The sequence below is a fragment of the Sturnus vulgaris genome, chromosome 8, assembly GCF_052056855.1.
Source record: "Sturnus vulgaris isolate bStuVul1 chromosome 8, bStuVul1.hap1, whole genome shotgun sequence".
In the NCBI taxonomy this organism is placed as follows: domain Eukaryota; kingdom Metazoa; phylum Chordata; class Aves; order Passeriformes; family Sturnidae; genus Sturnus; species Sturnus vulgaris.
The window spans coordinates 4,478,507-4,503,835 of record NC_142250.1 but is presented as its reverse complement, the minus strand read 5'-3'; the positions used below and the strand labels follow the sequence as shown (position 1 = coordinate 4,503,835).

The following is a 25,329-nucleotide window of genomic DNA, read 5'->3' as shown; positions in this document are numbered from 1 at the left end:
ATAATCATGTTTATTTAGGAGCCATGTGTACCTCAGTGAGAAAAATAAAATGCAGCAGGCAGAGCTGTTTTTTTTACCAAATATACATGGGTGGGTGGTAGAGGTCAGGTCTAGACTGCTCTGTGTCTCTTGCTATCCCCCTCTCCCATCAGGACACATCCTTTCCACCCCAAAATCATGCCTGAAATATGTTCATTCAATTTGAAATGCATTTCCCCCGCTCTTTTATTGTCACCTCTGGTATTTTCTTCATCCTCTGCTACATACAGAGCAGTGACAAGAGATTCTGGTTGTGCTGGAGCATATAAAGGGGTAGCAGAAAATAAAAAGAAGAGAGAAGGTGCTGTGAGTCAGCCCTGAGCAGCCTCCCCTCTTCTCTGGGCAGTTTAGGGGGGCAGGTGGGAATGATCCTAGGACTTCAAGAAGTAATTCCAAGGGCAACAACAAAGTCATAAGGTTGGAGTTTCTGAGAGGCTTCCAGCAAGGGGAAGTAGAGAAAATGGTTATTTGTCAGGAGTTTTCAATGTCTGGAGTCTGGTGGGACTGGGATGAGACAACCTCAGAATACTGAAAGTGAAGAAATTCTTGTCTATACTTGATGGGCCAAGAAGGGTGAAAGGAAAAAGAAGGACAAGGGACAGAATTCCAGCAAAAATACAAGAAAAGGACTTTCCCAACCGCTTTTCAAGTGGTCGCTTGGTTTGCTCAGCCTGGAGGAGACTGAGGGGAGACTTCTTTGGGGTCTTCAACATCCTCCCGTGGGCAGCTCTGATTTCTGCTCTCTGACAGGGACAGGACCCAGGGAATGACTGGAGCTGGGACAGGGCAGGGTCAGGTTGGATTTTAGGGAAAGGGTCTTCCTCAGAGGGTGCTGGGCACTGCCCAGGCTCCCCAGGGAATGGGCACGGCCCCGAGGCTGCCAGAGCTCCAGGAGGGATTGGACAGCGCTGCCAGGGATGCACAGGGTGGGATTGGTGGGGGCTCTGTGGACTGGATGATCCCCATGAGTCCCTTCCTTGGGTCTGTGACCCTACAAGGGTCGAGACAGATCATCAGGGCAGAGCAGGGAATGGCACAATCCCAGGGATGGCACTGGGATGCAGAGCGGAGAGGAGCAGATTCCAAACATGAAGCTCAGGCTGATGGATGAGGGAGGGAGAGCCCAAGAGCTCCGAGGTTGCAACAGAAGCTCTGACTAAACCCCAGCCCAGCCATCCTAGTGAAGATAAGGAGGGAGATAAGGGGGCCAATTTGTGCCTTAAAAAGCTCTGTCTGTACCACCACTGCTCCCAGTGACCTCATCCTCTGTTCCTCAAACACCCCTTGGAAGTAAACAAAAACAAAGGCACAGTGGGATCCCATGCTCTCCTTGTTCTTGGCAAAATCTGATTTTCTTACTCATCTCTGTTTTATCCAAACCTAGGGAATAGCTCACGCACACACCAAGTCACGCTGGGAAGAAAATAGTGGAGTTTTTATTTTTCTTCAGGAATTTTGCTTCCCACCCCAGAAGGGATTTGAGTTTGTGTCAGTGAAAAGCCATACATTTTATTTTAAAAATTCCCACACTGATTTATCCTATTTCAGCAGCCATGCAAAACTAAGTCAGTACTAAACTGAGCCCAGAGCCCTTCCCAAAATACAGACCTGGAAAGATCCACCTCAGAACTTCTCCTGAACAGAGAAACACATGGTCCTTTATCTTGTTTCACAGGACTGGATGTGAAGTGCCCAGTGTGGATTTGAAAGTAATTAAAACTGTGTTGATAAGGAGGAAATTAGAACTGAAATATGTGCAAAAGTAATGGTCTGAGGTTCAACAGGATTTAAGGGATAAATTTTAAAATGAGGTTGAGTTACCCACACACTCCTGGAAAATACATTTCTCTTATCAAAGCCAGTGTAGGCCGCAATTTTCCTGTTTTAATGACAGTGAAGGTTCTGAATTAGGCTGGAAGAGGTGCTCAGATCTAAGGGTTCATGGCAACACTGAAAGCTCCAGCTTTGAAAGGCTCTTGTTTTACTAATTTTTTATTTAATTACATCCACAACTCAAGAGAGAGTCAGATCTAAGGAAGGATTGAGATGCCCAGGTAAGAAGGGCCTGGATTCCTCAGCCTTTTCTCATGCAAGAAGTTGAAATTCACCATCAGGAGCATGATCCCAACTCCAGGGGGTATCCAAGCCCTCCTGGGAGCTGAGGGATGCTGCCCAGGCCACGTGAGCAGCACTCTGTGCTCCATCAGCAGCTTCCCAGGGCAGAACTTGGCCTTTTCCCAAGGCCAGGAAGTTCAGCAGTTACAGAGATGTGATCTGTAGGCAGCCAAAATGGGAAAAAAATCCAGCCAGTACCTGGGGTTGCTCAACAGCACGAAACCCAGCAGCTCCAGCATCTGGGGTGGTCACTGCTCCTTGCTGTCACTTGAGTCACAAACAGCCACCTCCAAGGCAGCACCTGGCTGCATATTCCACATGGAAGTCAGCTTTTAAGGAGCAGTGAAACCTGGGAGAACTGACATTCAGAGGGAACTGATATTCTTCAGTGCAGCTCAGTGCTCTTGGGGCATTTTAAAATAAGGCTGTGGTACCATGAGGATTCATAAACTCAAGAGGATATAAATAAATCCACGGAGGTGGCAGCAGGATAATAGGAGCCCTGCTGGAATTCCTTCCCTGGACCCCTGGCAGTGTCCAAGGCCAGGCTGGATGGGGCTTGCAGCAATCTGGGATAGTGGAAGGTGTCCCTGCCCATGGCAGGGGTGGGACTGGGTGGACTTCAAAGTCTCTTCCAACCTAAACTCTTCCATGATGGTTCCTTGCTCCCAGTTGTCAAAAACTCTCCAAAAACTAAACCCAGAACCACCTTGATGGATTTTTAAAGGGATCCAATCCAAAAAGGTCAGCTAGAAGCCTCCTTTCCCAATGCAATGCTTCTTTGGCCAACAACTAAATGTTTTTGTTTCTTTTAAGAACAGGATCTCTAAACCAAAAGTATTATGAGAGAAAATTTAAAATGCATGGGACATGAGTGGAAAAAAGGGATTTCCCTCCCTGTTGATCACTCTGGCTGATTTTGGTTTCAAAACCAGGGAATTGCTGAATGGGTTTTTCCAGGAACCCATCCCCCTCTCCATGCCAGTGTCTCCTCTTATCATAGTGGGACCCCTGCAGCCCCTACCAGCTTTCAGTGACATGGAACTGTTGCTGTCCCCAGCTCCTGAATTCCTGGGACAGCAGAAAATCCTACAGCAGGGGTTAAAATACAGCAATAATTTGGGTACAAAGGCTTCCCTTTGGCATTCGTGCTGCTTCCTGGTGACTCAGAGAGGCCAGCTCCTGCCAGTGAGCACTGCCAGCTTTCTGAGGGAATTAATGTTTGCTGGGGCAAAGGATCCAGCTCTGGAATGGCATTATGTGGGAGGAGAGGAGATCACTGGCACAGGGACAGGTTTCACGGTGTCCCAAGTCCTTACTTGCCTTGCCAAGGAGGAGCTAGAAGATAACACACGAGGGGACAAAATACTTCAATAGTGCCTTGCCTTGGTGGGGGACAATCATCTGGCACGAATAAGCCTCCTCTAAAATCCCCATAAATGTGCTGGGGTTGAGCAGGAGCGTTGCCCAGGAGTGAAGATGTTGGTCCCACCAAGCCTGGGGACAGAGAGGTTGGGCTCAGACAGGATCATTAAAATTAGGTTGGAAAAGACTTCCAGGATCATCCAGTCCAAGCTGTGCCCGATGCCCACCTTGTCCCCAGCCCAGAGCACTGAGTGCCACGTCCAGCCCTTCCTTGGACACCTCCAGGGATGGGCACTCCACCAGATCCCTTCCAAGGGCTGACCACCCTTTCCAGGAAGGAATTCTTCCCGAGCACCCCAAAAACCGTGACAGGTTTAAAACTGAAAAGCTGTTTTCTGCAGAAAGGTTCTGTGGTGTAAGCTGAAAAATCCAAGTCCACGGGCTGAAGTGGTCCCTGTGGATGGGAGTGCAATAAAGCTCCGGCAGGAAACAGCTCCAGACTCTTCCCTCACCTCCTCTCCAAGAGCATCCCCCGGGTTGTGGTGTGCAAGGAGCAGGGCTCCAAATAGGGGCAAGATCTGGGCTCGGTGCTGCCATCACTCATCCCTGCCCCGGCTGGGCTGCAGCCAGCAGGAGCTGCATTCCTGGGATGGTCATTTATGGGCAGGCAGCGCTGCTGGCATGGCCCCAAACCCACTAACAGGAGAGGGCTGGGACGGCAAAACCACCGAGATAGGGAAGGATCGGCTCATCCGCGGAGGGATGGGTGGCTTGGGGCCACCTCACACCTCCAGGGACTCGCTCACACACCTGGGGCCACCCCACACCTGCAGAGACCTGCTTACACACCTTGGGTCCACCCCACACCTGCAGGGACCCACTCACACACCTGGGGCCACCCCACACCTGCAGGGACCAGCTCACACGCCTTGGGGTGCCCCAAACTTGCAGAGATCTCCTCACACTTTGGGGACACCCCAAATCTGCAGAAAGCTGCTCACACACCTTGGGGCCACCCCAAGCTTTGAAACCATCCCCATTCAATGGAGAGATGCTAAAATAAATTGAAATGGTTTGGATTTATTGTTCTTTGTATGAATCTAGTTGTTCAGAAATAGAAGGGCGAGGTCCAAGACTTCCAGGATTGTCCAATTTCTTCCCAGATTGGGAAGTTGGTATTTTCAAGGGCCACCTGGACTGGCACTGAAGCTACAACACCCCTCCCCCACAAATGAATGGAAAACAGAGAATTAAAGTAAGATCAATACTGTATAGAAATACTTTCATTTGTGGCTCCCAGGATTAATTAAAAAACAAAATAGAGAAAGGGAACCTATTTTGGAATGTGTCCTTCAACACTTTGCCCTACTTTTAATGCCATAAAAATCCATACTTTAGGATGGAAAAAGCCTTAAAAATCATCTAATTCTTTACTGATGGATGGTGGCATTGGTGTATTTTAAATCCAATTCCAGAAGTCCCAGAAATATTAAAATCAGATATTTCAATTTTGGAATTGTATTTTTTTTATCAAATACTTTTATCACCCAAAGACAAGAGTGGCTTGAGAACCTGTTGCAGGACAGGTCACAGGAAGGAAATTGGACCTGAGAGATCACCTCATCCCAACCCCTGCCATGGGCAGGGACACTTCTCACCAGAAAAATCCCTTTTCCCTCTCAAAATCAGCATCTTCAACCAATGATGTGTTTCAGAGGAGGGTTTAATTTAAAATTATGAAGAAATAAATAAGGACCAACACTTCCCTGTGGATCTGACAGCAGCCCTGGATCACCTTCTCAACAAGGCTTTAAGGAGCCAGCATCTAAGAAAAACAAAATTAATAATTAAATAAACCCTCCCACAACTCCAGACACTTCCAGAATGATCCTCCCCGGTGCCCATAATCAGCATTTAGAGATTTTCTAGCCAGTAGTCAGCCCCTGGTCTCCGTCTTCCATGTATTCCCCTTGTCCCCAAGTGACTCCAGTCAGGAGATTTATTTGTGGCCCCCAGCTGCCCAACCTGGAGAGTGCTGGGTTTGTTCTGAGCTGGACACTCCAGCTCCTCCTTGCATTGGGAAGAACAAAAATAACCCTCAGTCATGTCCTGAGCATTGTTTACAGCCTTCCAGACCTCTCCTGCCCTCCCTTTGGCACCTGGGAGCTGCCAAATTTTCCTGGGAACACGCTCCTATCTCCTCACCCCGTGTTTTCCGCAGTTCTGTGCTTCTGGAGTTGCAATATTTTCTGAGTTGCCTACTAGGATTTTGATTTGATGCTCTTAGAGGTTTTGCCAACCTTAACAACTCCATGATTATTTTTTTTCCCCAGATTTATCTATCCTGACTATGTGTCACCTATGGATCTAATATTAAAAAGCAAAATAAAAAGTGATTAAAGCTGCAAAGCCCAAACCCAGCGCCCATCCTTGTAGGATGCATCGTTCTCTCCTTCCATCACAGCAGCAACCCTTTGTTACCACAGCTTGCTCCCAATTACGTAAAAAAAAAAAAAAAAAGGAGAAAACTTTTGGGGTTTTGCAGCAGCTTCACCCTTTTGCTGTGCCCACCTCCTTACGGAATTCTTAAACCCCTTCTGCGCTGGCACAGCACCACTTCCTCAGGGAAAACCCACGCGGACTCTTTGCCCACCCCACAATACCCTTCCATTCCCCTGCGGCTGCTTCGCTTCCCTTATCCCACACCTAGGATTTGGGGGAAAAGCCCCACTGGAGCTTAACGCGCCCTTGCAGCCCAGCCAAGCCTTTCATCAGGCCGTGCCATTTAAATGCTGATGGTCTTCATTCTCCCTAAAATCACCTGCTAATGGGTGCCCTCCCTCCGCCCGAGCTGGATTAGGAACTCTGCCCAGAAGTGCCCTCCTTAAGTATCCCGGTTATCCTCACTCCTCTTAAGGTGCTAATTAGGGACACAAGTCAGGCACTGAGGGAGGGGAAACAAAGCTACTTGAGAGAGGGAGGAAAAAAAGGAAAAAAAAAAGGAATAAACATCCCTTTGGATTAGCGGGGATGCGTTTGAAGGAGCGCAGGGCATGGGCAGCCCACACCTTCCACCTGGACCACCTGGATGCTCCGCTTCCCCTCCCGAGGGAGATCAAGGTTTGCTCGGCCGAGCCCGCGGCTGAAAGGCTCGGGACAAAGAGCAGCTCCCGCAGGTGGGTGAATCCCCCCCAGAAAAAGGCGGCCCCAAATAAACGCGAAACCAAACCCCAAAGCCACCCCAAAGCTTCGCGTGCTGCGTTACAGCCACAAAGGTTTTCACCTGCTCCCTCTGTTTCATCTTCCCGAGCCGAAAGGGACAGGATTCTGCTCTGTGTTAGGAGAGGTGAGGATAAAAAAACGAAACAGGGAATTTTCCCTTTTAATGCCTGCGGGTAGATTTAAGGGGTTTTGTAACCCTTTCTTGCGCTGTGTGAGGTTTTATTCCTCACACGAGCGTTTTTTTGGGACATTTAAATGCCACGTGAAGATCAATGGAAGAGAGGAGAGTGTGAGCATCGGCTTTAAACAATTATTAAAAAATAAAAGGGGTGTTTCTGTGCAACAGCTTGGAGCAGAGGTGGTTTCTGAAAGAACTTAGGAAGGAAATGAGAAGAAAATAGGATTTGCTTCCCTGAAATCTCCCCAAATGGCAGCAAAAACTGTGCTGTTGTCCCATCCTCCCTCCTTGGAAGTCTAATTCCTTTATACCACGACTGTTCCTGGAATACTGGGAAGGAATTGTTCCCTGGGAGGGTGGGCAGGCCCTGGCACAGGGTGCCCAGAGCAGCTGTGGCTGCCCCTGGATCCCTGGCAGTGTCCAAGGCCAGGTTGGACACTGGGGCTTGGAGCAGCCTGGCACAGTGGAAGGTGTCCCTTTCCAGCAGAAGCCATTATGACAGGCTGCTTGACAGATTTCTATGATTATAAATGCTAATATTAAATTTCACAGAGCTTTGTTGAAGCTCTTCCAGCCCTAAGAGCAGGAGCAGCGAGTACAGCAGAAGTGCCAAAGTTTTTCAGCCAACAAAACCTGCTTCTTTTATTGACTCTCCTCTTGCTTAGGATAAAGGAGTTTTTCTGGCTTTTTGGAGGGAAAAATTTCCTGAGAGAGGAGGAGAATGGTGGGGAAGTGCATCCTGAGATGCCTTTCCCAGCAGGGGTCACCGGTTTGTGTGTCAGGAGCTGAAGGCTGGGCTTTCTCCCTGTGTTCCCTCTGGATCAGAGCAGGAGATCCAGACTGGACACACCAACCAGTCCAGACTTAGAGGCTCCACACATTCCATTTTTTCCCCAAGTTTTATATTTTCTACTTCCCACAAGCCTTTTTTGTTGTTGTTGTTGTTGTTATTGGGTTGGTTTGGGGCTTGCAAGGGATTAATTCTGGCATTTCTGATAAGGAGAATCTGTCGCTGTGGGGAAGGATCCACGAGGGACCACGGTGGTGCCAGCTGCTTATTCCTCAAGGAATCCCACTGCCTCCCACCCACCTTCCAGTGTCTTTCCCCTGGGAAAGGGGGACACGAGCAGCCTTTGCTTCTGCCTCCCTGTGACCACATTTCCAGGGCTCAGGGGCTGTTTATCTCCATTCCTGAGCTGCTAGAGGAGTATTTTGATTTGCCAGGATGATGCAGACCTAAAGCGGGTTCAGGATTTGGGGACAGAATGGTGCTCGAGGTCAAGGGAAGACTGAAAATCCCTCCCTTCAAGGACAGCTTTTATTTAGTCTTAACAGGCACAGGGTCATATCCTCATGATTTTTTTCCTAAGGGATGTTACTAAATCCAATTTCTTGGATCTACTAAACCCAGTTTCTTGGATTTACCTACAGAACAAACCCCGAAAGTCCAAAAGGGGCGGAAATGGGAAGAGTTCTTGACTGCAGATGTGGTAAGGGGGGAGAAGAGGGAATAAAACCCACCAAAACCCTTGTTTTTGTGGAATCTATCTATGAAATTAATTACTCTGGAGATGTCTGTGGTAGCATCCATCCTGCTGGGCACAGACCACGGGACACAGATGCAACCAGTGCTGACCTGAGCTCCTCTTGCCTCAGAATGGCTGCTAAAAATGCTCTTTTTTCCTTCTCCAGGCTGGGAAAGTGAAGAATGTCAAAGCATACAAAGCATTTTTGGTCAATGTAAGGACAGGTGTGGAGATGGCCAACCTGAACAAAAGAGGGTGGAGGACAAAGATGTACCAAAGAGGATGAGAAATGGTATTTAATGCCCCACAAAGGTATTTTTCCCTGCCCGCAGAGATGTCAAAGTTGTGCTGGTCCCTCTCTCTGGACAAAAAGCCCTGACCCTAATGACAGTGGTTTAAATGTCTTAGGGATAAAATATGACACTGTTCATGACAGATCTGAACCCATTTAAAGAGTTCCTGATGCTTTTCCTAGCCACGTCCCTTCATTGCCACAGTGCCATTGACCCTTAGTGGGCATAATGTTATTATGATAATAAAATATTATTATGTATGTTGTGCAATCTTATTTTTTTTAACTATGGTACTTTAAAACTTTTTTTTTTTTTTTTTTTTTTAAGTTTTCACAGCCTTGAGTGATGATTCAAGCACTAAACTCCAGCCTCTGAGTCAGGAACTCTTTCAGGGTTCAACACCCAGCTAATGCTGTGACTTCAGTAAAAGCTGCTCCAGAGAGACTTAAAGGATAGGTTTAGGTGGTTTAAGGACCATCAGTGTTTTACCCTTCAGTTTGGGGGCGTTTTGGCTGTTCTCAGCCAGTTCCAGAGCTGGAAGGAAGCTGGGAATGATCCCTCTAACATTTGCCTCTCCCTGAGGCTGTTCTCTCTCCTTTACATTTTCTGTGCCTGGCGCCTTGGTTCAGTGCCTCCGGCACTGCCAGGCTCCTGGCAGAGCTGCAGTGGTATTCCGCTTTCCCATCTTCTCCAGGGAATTAAATGCCCTAAAGAGGCAGCACCAACCCCAAAGGCACCAAACACCCACGAGCACGCAGCATTTAAGGGGTGCTCCCCTACACGGTGCCCTCGGAGCCCCCCAGCGATGTGCTGGATTTGGGCAGGGGTGCAAAGCTCTTTTTGAGTGTTCGGGGAAGGCTCCACCGTGGTTTTGCACCCCAAACCCCTTCCCCAGGTTGCAGGGAGGCTGAGGGCAGCCTGGCAAGAGCCAGCACTGCGGCTGCAGCCCGGCAGCCCCAGGCTCCCCTCTCACAACCAACCACCTGAAATGTGTGCTCGCAGCTTTCCCTCCCCCCCAAACATCCCAAAAGGCTGAAGAGCCGCAGGAACAAGCCACAGAGTGAACGGAAAAATAGATCTTTATTGTGCATGGAGCAAGAAGTGAGCGGTCAAGATCGGCAGCGCCCGTGGTTGGTCCAGCACAGCCCCTCCGGTGACCCCTCACTCCCTCCTCCCTCCCAAAACCAGGGAAAGGGATTCTGCTGCCAGGTGCTCTTCCCGGAGCCCCAGCCACGCTCCCGCTCCTCGGTTCGGTGGCCAGAGGGCATCAGTGGCGACCACGGAATTCCTAAAAAGCAGCTGCATAAACAGTGACAACCAGCAGCCTTTCCCATGGGACTGTGGGGATGAACCCCCCGCCCCTGTCACTCATCCTCCCCCCCTCGGGGCAGCCCCACGCGGGCAGGGACGTGGAGGCAGCGCAGGGTGAATTTAAAGAGTTTATTCGCTCGCTCGCACGCAGACGGTGGCATCCCTTCGAGCCAGAATGAAAAACCCAGTGTGTACAGTCACAGTCACGGCTTGAAGAGCGCCAGGCAGCACCCTCAGAGAAACACAAAATAATAACTCATGAAAAGTCACTGAAAGTCCCGGCGTTATGTACAGCTAAGTGCCAGCTCGAGTATTCACAACACAGTAACGTACTGCAAGAAGTCGCTTCGGAGTAGTTCCCTTGAGAAACAACCTTCGCTCCGGCGGAGCCGGAGTCTGTCGCGTCTGTCCGTCCCGTCGCGTCCGTCCGTCCGTCCGTCCGTCGCTCAGTGCCGCTGGCACGTGTGCAGGCGGGACGCGTCGGCGGGGCCGTGCTCTCGCTGCAGGCGACACGCCAGCCCCTCGGCACACGGGCAGCGCTGGAAGATCTCCAGGCCGTGGGCGCCTTTCCGCCGGTGCCGGGTGCACACCTGCCCCTCCCGCAGCACCGGCTTGCAGATCTTGGACCAGAAGTGGCGGGCGCAGCACAGCCCGGCCGCGCAGTCCGACGAGCGCAGGCAGATGTCACCCTCCTGGCCTGCGTGGGGACAGCGGGAGATGCTCAGCCGGGCGGGGGACACCGGGTGGGCATCGCTCATAATGGGACACTGGGGCAGGGTGGACATCCCAGACTGATGTGGACATCCCGAACCACCCCACGGGCAGGCTGCACATCCCGGGTTTATCTTCTGGAGTCAGTGGGGCTGGGGGGGCATCCCGGACCGATCCCACAGGGGATAGGAGGGAAAGGGAGGCATCCCGGACCCACCCCATGGCAGATGGAGGAGCAGAAAGGGCATCCTGGACGGATCCCGTGAGGGACACCGTCATTGTGGGCATCCCGACTGATCCCACGGGGGACAGCAGGGAAGGATGGGCATCCCGGACAGATCCCAGGGGACAGCCTGGACTGGTGCCCAGGGGACAGCAGGGAACGATGGCAGCCTCAGGCGGGACAGCGGGGTGGCAGCAGCCGGGACTCCTCACCTTTGGCAGTGGGGAGCCAGGCGGGAGCGGGCGTCCGTCGGGGCAGCAGCGCCTCAGTGCCCGTCTCCTCCAGCTCGGCCGCTCCGTGGGGCGGCTCCAGGGGCGTGCAGAGACCTGCGGGGGCAGTGGGGTGGCTGTCAGCCACGCGTGGGACCCCGACCCCTCCCGCGGCCTCCCGCCCCGGGTGTGCCCTGCCCTCACCGTTGCTGCAGGTCATGCCGGGGCAGCACATGGCATCGCGCAGGCAGCGCTTGCGGCGCCGCCGGCAGCCGAGGCACAGCGGGGCCCCCCCGCCGCGGGCCGCCCCCCCGCAGAACTCCTCGGGGCCGCAGTCCTCGTCCTCGGCGCACGGGAAAGGCTGGGGGGGGACAGAGGAGGCGGGCGGATCAGCGGGGCCGACGTTCCCATCCCCGAGTGTCCCCCCTCCTCCATCCCCGCTGTGTTCCCTCTCCAATCCCCGGTGCGTCCGCTCCATCCGTCTCCCGTGTGTCCTTCCTCGCCTCCACCCCCGAGACGTCCTCCCTTTGCCGGTGTCCCCTCCGTCCCCGAGGTGTCCCCCACTACATCCGGTGTGTCCGGGTCCCCATCACCCGGTGCGTCCCTCTCCTCCGTCGCCAGTGTCCCCTTCTCCATCTCCGGAGTGTTCCTCCATCCCCTGAGCAGCCTCTCCATCCATCTGCGCTGTGCTCTCCCTCTCCTATTCCTTCCATCCCTGGTGTGCCCTCCATTGCTCGTGTCCCCATACTCCATCTCCCGGTGTGTGTGTGTCCCCATCCCCGACGTCCCACCCTACATCCCAAATGCGTCCCTCAACTCCATCCCCGATGGGTCCCCTCCATTCCCGGTGTGTCCCCCTCTATTCCCGCTGTGTGTCCCCCGCCCCTCCCGGTGTCCCGCCGCTCCATCCGTGCTCTCTCCTACCTGCCGGGTGGCGGCCGGCGGGGCCTTGTTGCTGCCGTCGAAAGGGGGTGCGGGGGCGGCGCTGGCCTCGGCCGCCCCCCCCGGGGGGGGTCCCTTGATGGCGTTGGAGCTGAGGGCACCCCCGGGAGCCGCCGCCCGCCCCGCCGGGGCCGCGCAGCTCAGCGCCGCCAGCAGCGCCACCAGCCCCCGCATCCTGGTGCCTCCCGTGCCCTCCCGTGCCCGCTGGGTCCCCGAGCAGCAGCACCGAGCCGCGAGCAGCGGCTCCTGCGCTCCTCCGCCGCCTTTATACCCCCGGGGCTGCCTCCTGCCCGCCCCCTCGGGGCGGGGGGCCCGCCGGCTGGGATTTCAAAGCGTTCCCGGGGGGGCTGTGCCCGTGAGCCCCCAAAACCGCCCCCACCCCGCCCCGAGGGCTCCCACATTGGTCGGGAGGGGGTTTCGCAAGGGCGAGGGCAGACTCCCCCCCCCCCACCACCCAGCATCCCCCCCAGCATCCCCCGCCCCGGTTCCCAGCCAGATGCTCCGCACTCCCCGACGCCGCCGCTGTCTCCAGCCGGGCGCGCCCGACGGAGGGGACCGGGAAGAGGGAAGGGGGAGACACTCCTCCTTGTGCAACCCCCCATAGTGGGTGGGAGCCTCTGTGGGTGCAGAGAGCCCCCCCGCCCTCCCCCGATGGCAGAGTCGGTCCTTTGGTCTCCTCTAAGTCTCCCCCCCCGCCACCTCCCCCGCGTCCTTCCTGGCGCCAGTGCAGCCTTGCAGGAAAGGAGAGGGGCTGCTCCGCATCCCCCCGCGCCGGGCGCTGTGCGGGGACACGGGGGGGGACACACGACGGGACTCTCGGTGTCCTCTCCCTACTCCCCTGACCCCAGCCGGGGCGGGGGGGCAGCGTCGGTGGGGGGGGGGGGGGGCTCCGAGCCCTTTGATGCAGAGAGATCAAAGGCGCCCCCCCATTCCTATTCCTTTCCCAATCCCAATTCCCTTTCTATTCCCTCTTCATTCCCCCCATTCCTCCCCATTCAGCCCATTCCCTCCATTCTCCCCCATTCCCCTATTCCTCCCCATTCCCCCATATCCCTCCATTCTCCCACAGTTCCCTCCATTCCCCCCATTTCTCTCCATTCCATCTATTCCCCCCATTCCGCCCCATTTCCCCCCGTTCCCTCATTCCTTCCTATTCACCTCATCCCCCACATTCCCTCCATTCCCCCCATCCCCTCCATTCCCTCATTCCTTCCTATTCACCTCATCCCCCCCGTTCCCTCCATTCCCTCCATCTCCCCATCCCCTCGATCCCCCCCGTTCCCTCCATCCCCCCCCCCATCGCCCCCCCCCCGTCGGGGCAGCGCGGCCCCAGGGCGCCCCCTGGTGGCCCCGCCACGCCATCGCGCCCCCTCCCTGGTCCGGTAATTAACTCTCGTTAATTAACCCCAGTTAATTAACTCGCCTTTTCCCCGACGGCGGCCCCGTGCTCCCGTTTATTTCTTCTCTCAGCTTGGTTTAAATGAGAATACGAAGAGCCGGAACAGCGCCCCCAAAATCCCCGGGGTGGGGGATTCCGGACGCGGCAATTCCTGCCATTAACGCCCCCCCCCCCCCCCGGTATCGCTGTCCCAGTATCCAGTATCAGCTGTTCCAGCCCCGAATGGCTCAAGCCGGGCTAATAATTGCCTGGGAAGGTTTCGGGAGCACGGCGGGCAGGTGCCGGCAGCAGCGGCTGAGTCACGGCCGGGCGACATCCCCGGCACAGCCCGGCCACCCCTCCTGCCTTCCCTATTTTTAGCCTGGAATAATGAGCGCCACGCCTCGCCCCGAAATCTCGGTGTTCCCCTGGCAGTTTCAGGTGAGGGCCACGTCACCCCGGGGTTTTTATTGCATTATTAACTTCGACCTGCGATTGCTGCATCCCGTAAAATGATTGGTGACGATTCCCGGCTCCTCCTTGGCCTGTTATCACATTTATTTCCCTCCTCAGAGGATGTTTTGTTGCTCCTTTCCCCCCGCTTTTGCTCACCTCTGTGTCATCACCAAATCATAGAATGATTTTGAGTTGGAAGGGACCTTGTAAAGCCAATCCAGTGCACCCCTGCCATGGACAGGGACACCTTCCACTATCCCAGAGTGCTACAAGTCCCATTCAACCTGGCCTTGGACACTTCCAGGGATCCAGGGGCAGCCACAGCTTCTCTGGGCAACCAGTTCTGGGAGCAGAACCCCTGTAACCCCACATTTCACCACCATCCAGAAGATCTCTCCCAAACTCGGCTCCTGTTCTGGTAGAAACCCACTGACAGCCGTTCAAAAGTAATTATTTTTATTTCAACTCTATAAAGTATACAACAGGCACTCGGCAATTACAGCTGCAGGGGGAGTACAGAGCGAAACAAAAGCCATGGAAGTTCATGAAAAAACCCGAAGTTCCTCAGTCAATATCCTAAGAGTGCAAGCGGCTGATGGCCGGGGTGGGACCGACATCTGCCCAACAAACAAAACCTCTGCCACGGAAGGAGAGAAAATCAGAGTATAAAACAAAGGGCTAGGGAAAAACCAGCGTAAATCGGGACTCGGGAGGAGAGGCAACTCCAAATGGGAATTTCCCCTTTTTCTGAGAAAGCCCTAAAAGCCCCCAAGTCTCGGTGTCAGGGCCGGGGAGCCGTGGAGGAGCTTCCAGGGTCATCCCCATGGATGCGGGGAATGGGGCAGGGAACAGCACAGATCCTGTTTGGTTGAGTGGTGCAAACGAGCCTCGTTTTTGCACCGGGGTTTTAGGTCAGGAAAACGCCGGAGGGGTGGATTTTTCCCTGGTGGGAGATTCCCGAGGGGGGGCTGTGTGGAACAGCACGGATGGGTGGGATCTGCAGAGCTCAGCAAAACAGGAATACCTGTCTACAGACTGCTAGGATGTCAGAGATTAATTTGACCCGCACATCACATTTATACATTTCACAGAAATGACTCTGTATCTCATTAACAGATACACAGCTCTGGTACATTGAACAGAAATCAGAGAACGACGTCATCATTTCTGTAATTCATCAAGATCAGATAATAAAGGCTTAGAAATCGGTAGCAGAAAGAACTGTAAAACGCAGCAAGCTAAGAAAGGACGACAGTTTGAGGTGTGTTTGTCTTTGTCATGCAGCATAACACCAAATTTGTCTTTTTTTTTAATAAGATGCCATGGATTTAAGGCACTTGCAACAATGCCAGATAGCCAGTGACGTTCTAGAACTATGGGACAGGTGGGTGAACAGGACAGCTGACAGAAAGTTTAATCATACTGACAAATATGACATTAATTCAAGTCTACCTCGACCTAAAAACATTACATTACAAATAAGGAAATGAAGGAATAATGCCATGGAACTGGAAAAGAACAGAAAGTTCTGTGTGACCCACAAAACATCAACACGAAAATACCTATTTACAGAAATATCTGCTCGTGGTCCTGTTGTTGAAGAAGAGTTTGCTGTGGGCATTGCAGCTCCAGGAGAAGCTACAACATCAATCAAAGCCCCCTCTGGAAACACGGGAGCCGATTCCCCCTTCCCTAAAAACGCTGTCGTCCCATAGATCAGGAAAGGAGACAAAGAAATAAGGACAGGAGGTGGAAACACAGAGGCAATCCCTTCTTGTGGATATATAGAGATATATATAAAGCAACTTAAATATATTATTATAACTGAAGGCTTATCATATACATATGCAAAGTGTTAATGCTCAGGAGAGGCCATGGAAGTCAAGTGAGGTGTTTGATATCAAAATAAACTCAGATTCAGCACAGTGCATGCTGCAGGTGTCAATTCCCATGCCTGGCACAAGGAAAAAAGGGACAGGATAAAGAAACCCAACTCCTCAGCCCATTCTAGTCCCTCCTTCCTGTCACGTTTTCAGGTGGATCCCCAAATCCTTGCAGTGGTGCTTTCTCCTCCTTGCCTGCCAATTGCATCAGGTGTCACCATCCTGGGACAAACTCCTACAGAAAGCTGTCCCCATGGAGTGAAAATCCAGGGGGATGTGAGGGAAGCATTTGGCTGTTAGGCCTGTTTAAGATGCCTGGTGAATGTTTTAGCCCTCGTGCTCAGCCTTGGCTCTCAGTGCTGTCCATCCCTTGGAGAAAGGTGGAAAAGCCAGCAGGTGCTGCCTTTTCCCTGTGATTTTGAAGGCAAATGAAGTTTTAATGGTTAAAGAACAGCAGAAGTGATTGTGCCAGAGGTGTGGCCTCACCCTTCGGAAAACACAGGGAATTCCAGAGCCACAGACTGGTTTCAAAGGTGTCACACGACCCAGCTCATGTTAAACAGCAGACACGGCCCACGCTGTCAAAATATCCTTTTGATTACATCCTTTAATGAAAAACATGCAAAAGAGTTGGGACTTAGCATCAGGGGGAGGAACTTTTTACTGCTCAAACAGACCATTGCCATGTCATATGTGGGAAAAGTTCTCATCAGCAAGACTTGATCTTTCCACGGTCAGCTCTTGGCAGCTGAGATCAGGAGGCAGCACCTGCTCACCCACAGCAGGGGCTGGAATGAGAGGACCTTTATGGTCCCTTCCAACCCAAACCATTCCATCATTCCTTGATTCTGTGATTTTTTGGGGCAAGGTCTCTCAGAGAGACCAAAAGCTGATGCTTCCTGTTGGAAAATGGGATAAACTTTTAGTCCTGGGTATATGCAACAAATGGGCACCCAGGACAAGATTCCTCTGCTGCATCCTATAAACCAGAGGAGGGAATTCAAGCAAAGGAAAAGCAGTAGAAGTGAGGGAAAAGCATATCCCGATGACATTGTTTTCCCTAGTTCTTTTTTCAATAGGGATTTGGCCATCCCTGTGTTAAACACAATCACGTGGACCTGGCACGCTGGAGACCTCACAGGGATCTTCCAATATCCATTTCCCATTGAATTTCACTGATTTTCCTGTGGAGCTCCTTAGCCTGGAGAGGCATCAGGATTACTGGCAATGTTCCATCAGAGCCAGCAGACTGGCCCAGGATTCCTATTTCAATGAGATTCTTTAAACATGGAAGAGATGCAGACATGGAGACATGGAATCATCAAAAGGGAGAACGGACCCTCTGCTACATATTCCTGACAGGATGGTTCAGGGACAGGTTTCTTCCCAGGTGAGGGATGGATGTAGCACCTTGAAAGGACATCACATGTTTTTCCCTTTGAGCCTAAAAAGGTCAAAGTTATCCTTAATTTCATACCTAATCAGACTGGTGGGCTGCTGTTGCTTTGCTCAGGACCATGACTGGAGCACTGTGAAATGAATCAGTAGATGTACAATGGATGAATTCCATGATTTTTCTCTTTCCATGCATGTATGGGTACCAAGGGAAAGGAGAACTGAAGCCCAAAGGTGGTGCTGCCATGTGAGGGAAGCGACCCAAATCTGCCTTGACAGCATCTGCAGCAGTTGTGCTTTTGTTTGACCAGGCTGAGCCAAAATGTTTCCAAAAAAAGAGGAAAGGGAACATTCAGTCTCGTCGGGAATACTGCTAGGAAAGGAACAGGACACATTCCCCACTGTTTTGACGGGAGTGCTTTGCCCGTGCTCCTCCTGGGCTCGGAGGGTGGGAATAGCCCAAATCCTGCACTGGAGTAGCTGCAGCACTTCATAAGTTACTACTGATCCTACGGAAAAAGCAGCTGGAATTAAGTGCCTCTTACTCTACGGATCTCTCACTCTGCTAATCAAGAGTGTGCCAGGATCTCTGTGGCGACACAGGAGGAGTTCTGTGCCAGAGAAAGGCTCTGTGTCAGGACCACCATGCCCACGCCAGGTCACGATCCAACAGAAAACATGGAGAGCACTATTGTCACTAAGCAAGAAGTCCTAATGCCACTGGAGTTACTGGAGCAGCATCAATCAAGGCATCATGGTGACCCCGAGCACGAATCCTCCCCAATTCCGGTCTTCCCGTTCTGCTGGCAGCCACATCCCAGGAAAAGCTGTCCTCAGCAAGGCAGAAGCAGGTAAGAGAAATAACATTAAAAATCTATGTCCCATCCTGAGTTGTCGTCAGGGGGTGGCTCATCACTGTCCTCTGGGAAGCTGTCGAAGTTGCTTGTGTCCGTGGGAGACGCGACCTGTGGGGGGAAGAGCAACAATAAGGGGATGCTCATCCCAGTGCTGACATTCCCCCTTCATCCCACAGCCATGGGCATCCCAGAGAATCCCCAGCAAGCCAGGGAAGTGCTGCATCCATAGCTTTTTGCTGGGGAATTTCCCCCACCTCCCCTACTCTCCTGAGTTTTCCTACCGCTGCCACAAGGTTATCACAACAGACTTGGAAAAAGCCTCCTCAGAGCCCAGGACTTCCCATCCATGGCTCCAGGATCCTGAGCTGAGCCCTGCTGACTTTAAGTTTCCTGACATTGCTCAGCCTCAGGATCCTTCTCCTTTCAGAAAGACCCATCTTCCCAGGATGAAGGCCAAGCCCATTTCTTTTTTGGAAATCATGACATTTGAAATCTACCTTGGCTGTAGAATTTATGGTTTTCCTGCTTTGTGACAGTGAGGGAAACTTTCTTACAGTGAGGACTTGATAAAGTCAAGACAAGAAAAAAACAAAACAAAACAAAACAATATAAAGGAAAACAGCAACTCTCCAGCCCAGAACAACAAGAGTCTTACTAGAAATTTAATACTTTAAGCTTTACCCAGAGCAGGGAAACACTTGCTGCAGTTTTCAGTTGTTTCATTGGGGAAGAGCCTAGCCAGGGGCCAACTGACAGTCATTAAATCCCAGAATTCTGGAATGGTTTGGGTGGGAAGGGATCTTAAAGCCCATCCAGTGCCACCCCCTGCCATGGGCAGGGACACCTTCCACTATCCCAGGCTGCTCCAAGCCCCAAAGTCCAACCTGGCCTTGGAAACTTCCAGGGATCCAGGGGCAGCCACAGCTTCTCTGGGCACCCTGTGCCAGGGCCGCCCCTCACAGGAATATTTTCTTCCAGTATCCAGCCTGGATTGATCTCAGGGGTTGCCCCAACCCACTTGGCCTTGTTAACCCTCCTGAGATTCTCATTTGATGCTGGATGCTGCTGCAAGCCATGGGAAAAGACAGGAGTTCCAACTCCACCTCTACATTTAATGTGCTGCCCAACTGCATCAGTATTTTCCTGCTGCTGAACACATTTTGGGGGAAATCAGGATTATGGAATACCAGACTAATTTTGGAAAAATAAACCCACCCTACAAAATTTTAATGGTTTCAATTTCTTTTGGAATATCTGGATCTGTTGACTTTGTTGGGGCTCCTTCACCCTTTGCTTCCTCAGCTCATCTTTGGAAGAGTCCTGAGCTTTTAAGGAGAGGTAAAATCACAGATTCCAGCTGTGGTATCAAGGCTCAACAGTGTCCCAGCAGCAGGTTGTAAATTGGGATCTTTCCAAAAATCCAATGGAATAAGAGCTCTTTGATTGCCTCACTGGCAGTGCCACGTAAGAAATAAAAATTAAAGAAAAGCTGGGAAAAGCCTTTTTTCTTCAAAGAAAAAGGAACTAATCTGTATGTTTGGCCCTGCTGGCTCTTTCCCAGCTAACAAAGACAAGTGGATTGAAAGAAAAATAGATGGCTGCTGCCAGAGCTGTATTTTGGGTCCCTTTTCAGAGTGGCAGTTGAGACTTTGCCAAAACAACCTCTGGAAAATAAACTGGAGCAGGATTGACAGAATTTACAGTTCCTAATGAGCTGGGTTGAACCAGGATTAGGGCCACACTGGAGCTGTCCTGGAAGAGAGTAGGATGCTCCCATCTATTCCAGTCAGCCTTGCTATATGGGGTAAGAGCAGTATTGGAAATGCTCCTACTAAACTAAAAATCCACTAAAACCAATTAGGAAGGCATCCTGTTTTGTTTGGTTTTTTTTTTTCAGGCTACACAGACATCCTGTATTCCTAAAGAAGGAATTGCAACTGGATGAGAAGGAGCAAACTTGACTTTATTGCCTGACTTGAAATGTGGTTCTGCTGATGAATGAATAGGCATTAAAAATAGGCCAAGGCCAGGTTGGACAGGACTTGGAGCAACCTGGGGTAGTGGAAGATGTCCCTGCCCACAGAAGGTGATGGAACTGGATGAGCTTAAAGGTCCCTTCCAACCCAAACCATCCCAGGATCATAGCTTGAGCTTAACAGAAAAAAAAAACCAACCAAACCCAGCTTTGATCTCTAAAACATTTCTGAGTTGTTATGGGAGAGACTTGCCAAGTCCTGCTTTCTCTCACTGACTCCAGGAGCTCCTGCATCCCACAGGGCAAAAGCAGGGATAGGAAACCCTCCTGCTCTTTCCCGAAGCAAACTTTGGGATGGCAGATTCAGCCCCAGAGCTGGGCCTGCCCCTGCTGTAGGGGCTGCAGGAGCTGCAGGATGGAGCAATGGGGTGCAATTAAACCCTCATTAATGGCATTCTCCCGGTGATCCCAAGGGATTAAGCTGGAACAAGGAGGGGAGGCTACAGGACAGAAGGGGCCAAGGTAATTTCTGTCAGCTAATCCTGTTTGGTTTCCCTTTGCAGCGGGGCTTTGAGGGCAGAGAGCTCACAAAGACATCAAAGGAAGGGCTTTGCTCCAAAGGAAAATGAGCGGAGCTGTCCCTCCGCGCCAGCTCCTGGTTAAACATCAACAGCGCTTTTCATGTAGGACATGGATGCAGGGGAAAGAGGGGCACAGGCACAAAAGACAACACAGAAGGGAAGGTTAATGTGAAAGAAAAGGAAGATGGCATCCAAATCCCACTTGCCTTTCCAAAGGAAATGAGAATAAAGGAGAAGGGAAGAGGACACAGATGAGAGAAGGGGTGGAAGTGACAGCTTTCCACAGAAATGGGAAAAGGAGATGCAGAAACAAGTGGAGCAGGTGAGAGAGAGGAAAATGTGCTGGAGTGAGTGATCCTGCCTCAATCCCTTGCTACAAAGGGGATTTCTCCATAGCTGTGCCCTCCTCAAACTGCCTTCCCAGGGAAGAGCCTGCCTGGAGAGCAAGCTTAGCTGGGAATGTGCCTAAAGTGACTTTTTCAGGCATCTCCAGAAGAAACAAAGCACATTATTCCCACTTAACCCAATGTAACACTGCACAAAGCTCGCAGCATCCCTGAGCAATTGGCCACGGAGGAGAAGATATTGATAGGAAAACTTACACTTGGGATGATGGGAGGTGTCAGTGTCCCTTTCCGTAACCCTTCCCAGTTAAAGCCTTCAAACCATCTGAAGGGAGGGAAGAATCCAGCAGTTAGACAGGTGTGGCACAAAAAGAAAAGGAAATTGTTTACACAACAGGTTATATCTCCCACAGACTAAGCCTTCAAATCTCTTTGGAATTTTTCCTGTCATCTTTTTTGGGCACCAAGAAGGAAGCGTGTGCAGCAATCCTGTGGTGACACCACTCAAGTGGAAATTGCCAACACTCAGATGGGAACCATTTCTTGCTGCAGGTGTCCTGGAAGCTGCTCCTTCCCTTCCAGAGGGTGGATACCTCCCACAGGACATCCATAATGCCCTTTTTTTCCCTATGGAATTGGGTTAACTCCCAACTTCATGCTCAAGGATGTCCCACTTGTGGTTTTCCTCAAGTTTGCTCAAGGTGGCTGGACGAGCGCTGAGTCTTTGCACAAAAATATGAATCCATTCCTGCTGCTTTGGGGATGGGAGAAAAGAAGATCCAGCACAGATGGATGAGAGAAATTGTTCCTGGAATGGGTCTCTTACCTGTTCTTATCCCAATAAACCCCTAAGACATGATGTAACCACTCCCATGGGACCAAAAGGGAGGATGAATTTACATTATGGATTGGAAGTGGTTTTTAGGAGACAACTGAGGTGTTTGAAATGTCTCTTTCTGGGGCTTGGAGCTGATGGCTGTAGAAGACACTTACTTGTGCTTTTGGATATCTTTCACTCCATTTTTCAAATTCCCTAATCTTTCTGATGGATTGTCCCTGTAAAAGGAAGAACAAATCCTAAATCCCTCTGACCAGCTCATTTCTTTGCGAACAACATCAAGGCTTTTCGTTTTATTTCATCCACTTACCTGCATAGTTTTTTAATTAAATTAGCAGCATTTTTGGCAATCTTCTTTGGAAATTCGATCATGTCTATTCCCCTTAATATGATGTTATAGGTCTTCATGGGGTCTGGGCCTGAGAAAGGGGGACTTCAGAGGGTGCAGGGAAGGAAAAAAGATTAAAAACTTGTCTCTCATAAAAATTTGTCTTTAAAACAGCATTGAAGTCTGATAAAATATACCCAGATGAGAAAAGGTAGATGCCAATTAGGAATGCTTTGCTTGCCATGATCCTAAACATTTCTCAGGGAGCTCTGAAATTCAGGGATGTTGGCTGCAGGGAAGTACCAAAAAGAAGTTTTCCATGCTAAACCTCTTCTTCCCATGGCAGCCACGTCCCAACAGCCTGAGGCAGGAGGCTCTGAGCATCGTTCCCTGGCTTATCTTTGTGTGATGGGACCTGATTCCAATGGGGATTAATTGGCATTCCACGGATTGTGTGTGTCCAGCCCTGAAGGATGGGCAGGTGGAGGGGATGGATCCTTCCCCAGCTCCTGGGGGTGAGCACTGTGGGATGAGGTGAGGAAGCTCCAGGAAACCACCACTGCCAAGAGCAGCAGTGATATCCCAAATTAAATACAGGAAGGGATGGACGGTGCCCAATCCATCTTCTTTCCAGCAGTGAGGAACCTCCCCAGCTGAGTGCAAATCCTTCCCCTTTTGCCATCATTTCCAGACCATTCAGGGCCAAACCCTTCCTCTTTCTCCATCATGTTCAGCACATTCAGGACCAGACCTTACCAGCTGAGTGCAAACCTTTCCTATTTTCCCATCATTTCCAGACCATTCAGGGCCAAACTCTTCCTCTTTTCCCATTGTGTGCAGCCCACTCAGAGCCAAAAAAGGATCACTTGTGTGGAAAAGCCACTGTGGAGTTCCCTGGCCCAGCCCTACCCCTGCCCTGGCCTCATCAGGGTGACAAGGGCAGGAATCTTGGGATGAATTTCAATGCCCATACCTGCCAGTCAGGAGCTCATACATCAGGATTCCCAGGGACCAGTAGTCTGCCGAAATGTCGTGACCTTTGTTCAGGATGATCTCGGGGGCTACGTACTCTGGGGTGCCACAAAAAGTCCATGTTTTCTTTCCAAATCCTATTTTCTTTGCAAAGCCAAAATCGACCTGGGGGAAGAGGCAGGAGAGCATCAGGGCAGGGCATCAGAGGGAATGTCAGCCATGGGCTCTGCTCCTCTTGAAGTGAAGCAAGGCAGAAAGGAGGATTCCTCATGGGAATTTTCTCCTAATTAAAGCACTGAGGGTGGTTCCAGGACCAGGGAACCACAGTGACATTTTTGCTGATTTATCCTTGGGAAAATTCCCATGAGGGAAGCAAACACCAGCACCAAGGGTTTCTTGGGGGTTGGAACTTTCTATCCCTCACAGCACAGGTTGCCTTATTTTGCTCTTTTTCTTTTAAATTTAAATTAACATGGGCAAGGAATAGTTTTAGGCTGTGAGAGGGCAGGGATAGATGGGATATTGGGAAGGAATTGTTCCCTGGCAGGGTGGGCAGGCCCTGCCACAGGGTGCCCAGAGAAGCTGTGGCTGCCCCTGGATCCCTGGAAGTGTCCAAGGCCAGGTTGGACAATGGGACTTAGAGCAGACTGGGATAGTGGAAGGTGTCCCTGCCCATGGCAGGGGGTGGAATGAGATGGGCTTTAAGGTCCCTTCCTACCCAAACCAGTGTGGGATTCTGTGATTTAGGCACCTGCTGCCAAGTTTGATTTTCTCTCCCACCATAAGGAGTGAAGCAGTACAAGTGTCATCCCAGTTTGGCTGGCTGGGCTCACCAGCCTCCCTGTGGCCCTATAGCAGTGTCCCCACAGCAGTGGCAAGCATGGAAAATCAGATTATCCTGGGAGTCCTCTGGGGCTGGTCAGGAACCCACATGGTGACAGCCCACAGGGAATCTGGGACACCTGTGCTCAGGGACATGCCTGAGGAGCTGGGGGCTGGTGAGGGACCAGCAGAGACCCAGTCCCAGATCCTGCTGGCGTGGGAGAAGGAGAGTCCTCATCCTCCTCTACCACCCTACACCTCAGAGGAGCCCCATCCTCAGGGAAATGCTGCAGAGGGCAAATCCTGATGTCACTCAGTAGGTGACATGTGGAGGCTGCCACGAGGCTGTCATGATGGGCTGAGTTACTGTCCCCAGCTGTCCCACCCCAAAGAGCCTCCAGACCAAGACACAGAGCCCTTGGCCCCTCTGAGTCCCAGGGACCATCAGCCCCTCCTGGACCAGCTCCTTTTAGGACTCCTGTCCTTCACTGGTGGCTTCCCAAGGGCCCACATCCTGCAGCACCTCCCACCAAGGGAACTATTTCTTCTCTCCTGCCCCTCTCCATGCTCTCACCAGACCATCTGGGGTACCCCTAAAACGCAGGGTGCCTCTCCTGAGTTCTGGGGCAAACAGGTCATTTTTACCTGGCTTTGTCCTGATGCTCTTTTCTCAGAATTCCAGGAGCATGGATCTGAATCCCAAGCCAGAATCAGCATTTCTCAGCTCAGCCATACCCTGAGCCCTGCTGGAAGCTGGGAAAACATCCCGGTGGTGATGACCACACCTTGCCCGGATCTCCTCTCAGCATCCCCTGATGGACCTATGTGGGAGTTGGGGGGACTTTTTTTGGCACTCACCAGCTTGGCATAACCTCGGTGATCCAGAATGAGGTTCTCTGGCTTGAGGTCCCTATAAATGATCCCTTTGGAATGCAAGTAGGCAAAGGCTTCCACCACACATGCTGTGTAAAACCTGGTCGTGGAATCCTCGAATGAACCCCTGTGGGAAGGAGGGAGGGAAAAGGGGATAAAGCCATTAGATTAATCCCTAAAGTGACTTCCTTCTCCATGGAATTCATTCTGCTGTTAAAACTTTTATCACGACAGTAAAATCACTTTTTAACACCTGGAAAGTTCCTGTGGTTAAACTTACCTTTATATCTCAATCTAATTAAATTTCCATTTTTGAAGAATCCTCTTTGCCTTCAATATCTGAAACTATTTTAAGGTTTATTCTATAATTTAGAAATAAAACTTTGAAATCCTTGTCTTGTAAGCAAAAAGGTATTTTTGTCTAATTACAACTTTGGTTTTTGAGAGTTAAAATTCCTTTGAGGTGTGCAAATAAGTTCTTTATTCATGTTTC

The 25,329-nt window shown here is 51.2% G+C and overlaps 2 protein-coding genes across 3 annotated transcripts in view; both read right to left on the bottom strand.

Moving 5' to 3' along the window:
- Window positions 1–10,495: 10,495 nt before the first annotated feature.
- DKK1 (dickkopf Wnt signaling pathway inhibitor 1) lies at window positions 10,496–12,308 on the bottom strand. The gene is made up of 4 exons (XM_014882224.1): window positions 12,117–12,308; window positions 11,397–11,553; window positions 11,196–11,309; window positions 10,496–10,746 (listed from the first exon to the last, which is right to left on the bottom strand). The coding sequence occupies exons 1-4, from the start codon at window positions 12,306–12,308 to the stop codon at window positions 10,496–10,498; spliced, it is 714 nt and encodes a 237-aa protein (XP_014737710.1).
- A 2,099-nt stretch (window positions 12,309–14,407) lies between these two features.
- Window positions 14,408–25,329, bottom strand: part of PRKG1 (protein kinase cGMP-dependent 1) — a 361,647-nt gene continuing 350,725 nt past the window's right edge. For both annotated transcript variants that reach the window (XM_014882250.2, XM_014882251.2), the window contains exons 13-18: window positions 24,822–24,963; window positions 23,143–23,306; window positions 22,152–22,274; window positions 21,997–22,059; window positions 21,262–21,328; window positions 14,408–18,211 (exon numbers count right to left, since the gene is read on the bottom strand). In XM_014882250.2, coding sequence (XP_014737736.1) covers window positions 18,113–18,211; window positions 21,262–21,328; window positions 21,997–22,059; window positions 22,152–22,274; window positions 23,143–23,306; window positions 24,822–24,963 — 658 coding nt within the window. In that variant the 3' untranslated portion in view covers window positions 14,408–18,112. The remainder of the gene's footprint in view (window positions 18,212–21,261; window positions 21,329–21,996; window positions 22,060–22,151; window positions 22,275–23,142; window positions 23,307–24,821; window positions 24,964–25,329) is intronic.